Source organism: Amphibalanus amphitrite, unplaced genomic scaffold, assembly GCF_019059575.1.
Source record: "Amphibalanus amphitrite isolate SeventyFive unplaced genomic scaffold, NRLGWU_Aamphi_draft 001403F_arrow, whole genome shotgun sequence".
In the NCBI taxonomy this organism is placed as follows: Eukaryota; Metazoa; Arthropoda; class Thecostraca; order Balanomorpha; family Balanidae; genus Amphibalanus; species Amphibalanus amphitrite.
The window spans coordinates 150,167-156,166 of record NW_024882896.1 but is presented as its reverse complement, the minus strand read 5'-3'; the positions used below and the strand labels follow the sequence as shown (position 1 = coordinate 156,166).

Sequence of the window (6,000 nt, the reverse complement as noted above, 5' to 3'; positions counted from 1 at the left end):
GATTGATACCCATTTTTACCATAGCACCACTTTTTTGTCCGTACAAAGGCGATTTTACGGATATTTTACGAGTCTAGGGGGCTTTACGGGCCTTAAACGTCAATGCAACGGGGACCGTTTTGGGGAAAGTTTCTCGGCTGGTGGTGGGGCACCTGTGTGCCGATTTTGAACGAAATCGGGGGGGACCCCCCATTGACCCAAAATTTTGATTTTCCCGTACAAACTTTCCTATGGGGAAAAAGTGAAATTTTCCTGCAGGACTGTGTCTGGGTAAACGAGAGCTTTCGATTGATACCCATTTTTACCATAGCACCACTTTTTTGTCCGTACAAAGGCGATTTTACGGATATTTTACGAGTCTAGGGGGCTTTACGGGCCTTAAACGTCAATGCAACGGGGACCGTTTTGGGGAAAGTTTCTCGGCTGGTGGTGGGGCACCTGTGTGCCGATTTTGAACGAAATCGGGGGGGACCCCCCATTGACCCAAAATTTTGATTTTCCCGTACAAACTTTCCTATGGGGAAAAAGTGAAATTTTACTGCAGGACTGTGTCTGGGTAAACGAGAGCTTTCGATTGATACCCATTTTTACCTCCTTGTGACGTCATTTCTAGGGGAAAACGGGTCATAAAGGTTTCCCTCTACCGGGGCCTTTTTTCCCCCTACCGAATCTGTGCTGTGCTGAACCTGTGCTGAATCTGTGCCAACTTCCGTTACATCAATTTTTCAATTATGGCTTACGACGAAGATTAGGATGCCACGATGATACGATTCAAACGACATATAACCGAATTCAATTATGATTGTGATAAGTGATAACGATATTAGCCGTTTTCACGACGGCCATCTGGTACACATTTGGTGCAGATTAGGTGCAGATTCGGTCAATCAGCTTCATTGTATTTCTTTAAATCTGTCTGTTTGGGTTGCACAAATGCTTATTGAACATGTTTTCACATTATCAAAGTTCAAACATTATTTTCGATGAAAAAACGGAATTAAATTCATGATATGAAGATATTTGTTGTAAAATATATTTGGTGCAGATTTGGTTAAATTAGGTGCATTCGCCAGATAGCCCGTCGTGAAAACGGCTAAGCGGCTATTATTCGAACCAAACGATTGCTTTAGCAGTTAGCTTGTGCTGCATGGAAGTTACAGGCCTTTGATAGTACGAACCATGTTTGTGTGTCGCCACTGTTTGCATCGTCTTCTTGTATTTTGATATTGCAAATCTTGAAAAAGGCAACCTGCTTAAGTCGAAATATTTGGTTTTTAATAATCTTTCACCTCAGTGTAGCCCGAAACTAAAACGAAAAATCATTTACCTGAGGAAGATATAAAAATGGCACATGGTCAGTAGTTGTTCACCGTTCCATGCTTCTATCCTCAGGATACTGAAATCCTTCTCCTCCACACCGCCACCCCCCTCCGGGCTGGACAGGCAACTTTATCTCATGCGGGCTGCTCCCTTGGAGCGGCACCGCTGCTCCCGAGGGAGCGCACCCCGTAGCCGGGTGCAGTGAGTGCTTTGGGGCTGGGTGGCCTGTCTTCGGACGGGCTCAGCCCCGGCGACTCACTAGGGTGCCTGCCCAGACCAATGTCTCCCCCTATATCCTATCATCCTCCCGGCTCTGAAATGGTCTTACCGGACCGAAAGGGCCTAACCCAACAAAACAAACAAACAAACAAAGTAGTTGTTCGCTTGCATACCAGGGCACACACGAGAAGGCTAATGGGCTCCTGCCCCACCCCCTTGCCCAGCCTTATTGACGGTTCAACAAAACCATGAAATTTGTTTGACTTTTGAAAGCATGGAAATTGTGCACACGTGGGCCAGTCACGCAATGGCATTCATTTTTGTTTTAGTGGGGTCACTTTCCAGGCGCGTAACCACCACTGGGGACACTGGGGACCGGTCCCCAGTAACTTTTGGGTTACTGGGGACCGTCCCCAGTAAAACCGACGACCTCAATTTGCTTGAATAGCCAAATATTGTCTCTAAATCGACGTGAAGAGTAATATGTAGTCAATGGAAAACAAAACTGGATGTTTTGTTTAGCCAGCGCCCGGGTGGACCTCTCAACCAACTTAGCCATGGTGGGGGGGGGGGGGGCCTTTTGGCCACACCAGATTACCTAAGCAAGCTAGAAAGACGCGGTAAGAAGCAGCGATAGCTCGCTACAGTATCTTTCAGAATTACCTATGTCATTTTTGATCAAGTCATCGCTCAGGTCACTGGAGGTCACCAAAGGTAAAATTTTCACAAACTTTTATTCCCAATTTTGACAACTTTTCACAAATTGGCGCATACGTCAGGAACCAATAGAGCTGCAGTGCTGCGGGAAAGCGCATTTGATAGCTTTTTCAAAGACCTTTCTGAGCAATGTTCTCAGTTTTGACCTAAGGTCAACGGTTTAGCACCAGGTTGGCGTTTTGCGGGAAAGGTTTTTGTATCATAAATTTTGACTCAAAAATAGCATGGCGCTGATTTTACCGGCATCGCGTTGGTCTCGTCGAGACGCATGGAAGGAAAAGGTCATGTTGCATGTCATGCGATTGGTATTGTTGAGTTGAACACATCCATGGTGTTTGCGCTCTAACATGTTTCTACCTAAAGTAATGGTAAAAAACTGTTGGAGATGTTTCATTACCTGAGATGATCTCAGAGGCATAGAAGGGGTCACAGGTGCAATTTTCCGGTTCAGTGTGTCATGTTTACCTGTGTCGGTGGCGGTGCGCGCCGCGGTTGTGCTTACACGCGCAAAAAAAAATGGCAGGTGTGGCCAAAAACGCCCCCCACCATCTCCCCCCCACACACTCGGGCGAAGGCTGATCCTGAAATATTATATTTGGTCTTCGCGGCCTTCCACGTGGTCCCCAGTAACTTCAGACTCGTGGTTACGCGCCTGAAAGTGATAGGCCGTCTGTCCTCTGTGAATAATGTATGTATCGCTGTGAATTTTCGAATTTTGCTGAGGGCGGGTGCGTTGAAAGAAATACACGTGTTAATGACATGCAAAATGAGGCAAAATATTTTTGTTAAGCGGAAGAGGTCAAGGATGATAGAAAATCGAATGTTAATTTGCGCAGCAACCTAAACATTCAACCGCAGCATGGGTCGTCTCAATAAGCAGGACACTTCAGGAACGTACCCAAGGGGGGGGGGGTCCGTAGGGTATTTTGGCCAAATACCCTACGGACGAGGCGCGCGAACCCCCTCCGCCCCCTTGGGGTTTTCATGGCCCCCGGATGGAATCATGGCCCCCGCGGGCCGAAAGCCCGCGTTGGCCAAAATGACGTCGGGGGCGAACGAAATTCACGGGAATCCCAAAAATCATGTCAGGACAATCACGGCCCTCTGATCAGCCTGACAGCTAGGGTCCTCCTTACTTCCTGAGGCCTCCTGTGAATGACCGCTAGGGTCTCTGTCTGACTGCTAGGGCCCCTCTGACTCCTCAGTAGAGAGGAGGCCCTCTGTAGGTAGAAGGCCCTCTGTAGAGAGGAGGCCTCCGGGATTCCCCCGCCCCCTCCCCCTGGCCAAATCGTAGTTATGCGCCTGGAACACTTTCTCTGTAAGCATTTCATTTACATACCATAATTCATGGTTTATCAGCAGACATCGGAGCCTCCATTCTTACAGATGACATCTCAAATAACCTGACACCCCACTATGACAGTCGGCCTGGTTCCATGGCTCGGTTCCTGGCCCCAGTAAATGTTCGGTAAATGTAGGGTTCGATCAAACAGGACCTCAGTACACCCACTGTACGGGAGCGCGGCCATCCGACACGTCAGCAGCAGCCAGCACCCCCTTCCTGCGACCAGGGACGGGGCGGGGTAGACACATTATGTGTTTTACAGCTCACACCGCAGGTCACGGGCGACAGTTGGCGATTGCACAGGCAGTTTGGTTCTTCCAGTGGCGCCACTCCTCAGCTCGGAACTTATGTACCGTGTCTTAACACCAGCGCTTAGCGTAAGACGAACACGGCGTCATCTTCGAACGATGAGCAGACGGATGGCCCGGCGGATGACACACTGAAAAAATGTCATTAGCGGTAAATGATTGCCAATAACTTTGGGTTTTGACATAATTGCTCTTGGTGCTTCTCATTGAACTGAATCTAGCGAGTCCTCTTGTGAGAACCATACGATATAGGTAAGATTAGAATTGGAAACAAGCCGTAGCAAACTCGTACTCAACGTAACTCTAGCACAACAGAACATCCTGTATAAGTTCTATCATAGACCACTATATATCTATATATCTGATATAGATATATAGTGTTCTATGGTTCTATGTGTAATGTGTATGCTCATAGGTATACAATGTGAAGAATAAGATACACCCTGAGGTACCTAAAACACTACCAAGCTTAATGAAATCAGCCGCGGGTCGCGGATAACACTGCTGACATCACATCACACTTACATCACACTGCAAAGTTTGCACGGGTTTCTAGTCAGACGACGAGGCGCCAGTGAGCTGGTCGTAAAGTCTTCGTTTAGTCTCTGAGAATGAAATGGAGTCACTGTAAAAATATGACTGAAACATGGAAGCGTATATCATAAGAACATCCTACGATTCTAAAACCTTAGCCCGCGCTATCATGCATAACTCGGATCACTCAACAAACAAGCACACATCCTTTCTCTCCTCCTACAGCACAGTGACGAAATCTATGAGCCCCGGGGCGCGGGTTAATGTTGCATTCTTTGGTCTAGACCCATCAAGTGACATAAGCGCGGGAATCGAACCGGGGGAAGGAGGGGGGCAGTGGGGGCAGCCGATCCCCCCTCCCAACTCTGGGGCCGGTGCCCCCACAACTTTGAAACGGTATACCGTACTTCTTTGCAAACGTTTTCTTTTTTTTTTTTTTGAAAAAGCCAAGGGATGAAAAATAAGTGGCCTAAAACCGGTGAAAAACTAGATCTGGGGGTCCCCTAGGTTGATCTCTATTATGGTGTGCCCCCCTCCCCCCCCCCACCAGTCTGAAAGTAGTTCCAGCGCCCTGTCAAGTGATTTCAGACTTAAGTGAACTGGTTTTTACAGAGATCACCTAACATTACCATTGGACAGGACGCTGTAGGAATCTGAAATTTGCTGGAACTTTTTCGATGCCTCCTCCTTGTTGTTGCTATGCTTGTCTGGGTGCCATAGCCTCGCCATACGACGGTACCTGTGGCAGATTAATGCGCATACCTTCATCTTAAGGTCAGCCTAGGAATATACTCGTCACTTAAAGAATCTGTCATCAGGTAATTTGCAATCTTACGATTCATGTAACTTGTAAGCTTTCATGGCATTTGTATGGCGTGCAACATCACGATGCTTTCGATCGCGGTAGGTCATTTCATAGGAATCCGTGCATTTAGTCTTTTGTTTTGTAAATATTTAGCTGAAATAACAAATCGTACCCTATGGTCTTAGTCACCATAAGCTTGGCGTAGGGGCGGTTGTGAAACGGAGGTTGAATTTCGTAACACAATATAAGCAGACTGAACTTACGCTGTCTTGATCTCGTCAATAGTAGCAGTGCGTGGCACTTCAAGAACTTCATAGTGGTTGACGTCCAATGAAATACCGATAAACTTTTGTTCCTGAAACCGCAGGAACACCAATGAAACACTTGTCTTTGCGTACCCAGTGTAAATAGGAAATGACTAAAAACCTTTGAAACTGCACCTTTAGCTTTGAAAAAGCACGATTTACATTTCCAAAGAAAAGCATAAGCATAATGCATATGCTGTATGAAAATGTGTTATCGTTTGAGAGATGTCATCGCTGCGCACCTTTAAGTGTTTTTATATATACATATATATATATATATATATATATATATATATATATATATATATATATATATATATATATATATATATATATATATATATATATATAGGATATGTTTTTTAGCTTATGATTTGAGTTGCTAACAAAAAGTGCAATTTTAAGTGTGGCGGTTTACGGACCAGCATAGCTATATAGTTTGTTCAT

At 45.9% G+C, this 6,000-nt stretch overlaps 1 protein-coding gene across 2 annotated transcripts in view; it reads right to left on the bottom strand.

The window, feature by feature from the left end:
- Nucleotides 1–3,567: 3,567 nt before the first annotated feature.
- LOC122372808 (prophage side tail fiber protein homolog StfR-like) overlaps nt 3,568–6,000 on the bottom strand; it is a 29,956-nt gene continuing 27,523 nt past the window's right edge. For both annotated transcript variants that reach the window (XM_043350403.1, XM_043350402.1), the window contains exons 6-9: nt 5,512–5,603; nt 5,073–5,182; nt 4,435–4,514; nt 3,568–4,040 (exon numbers count right to left, since the gene is read on the bottom strand). In XM_043350403.1, coding sequence (XP_043206338.1) covers nt 4,462–4,514; nt 5,073–5,182; nt 5,512–5,603 — 255 coding nt within the window. In that variant the 3' untranslated portion in view covers nt 3,568–4,040; nt 4,435–4,461. The remainder of the gene's footprint in view (nt 4,041–4,434; nt 4,515–5,072; nt 5,183–5,511; nt 5,604–6,000) is intronic.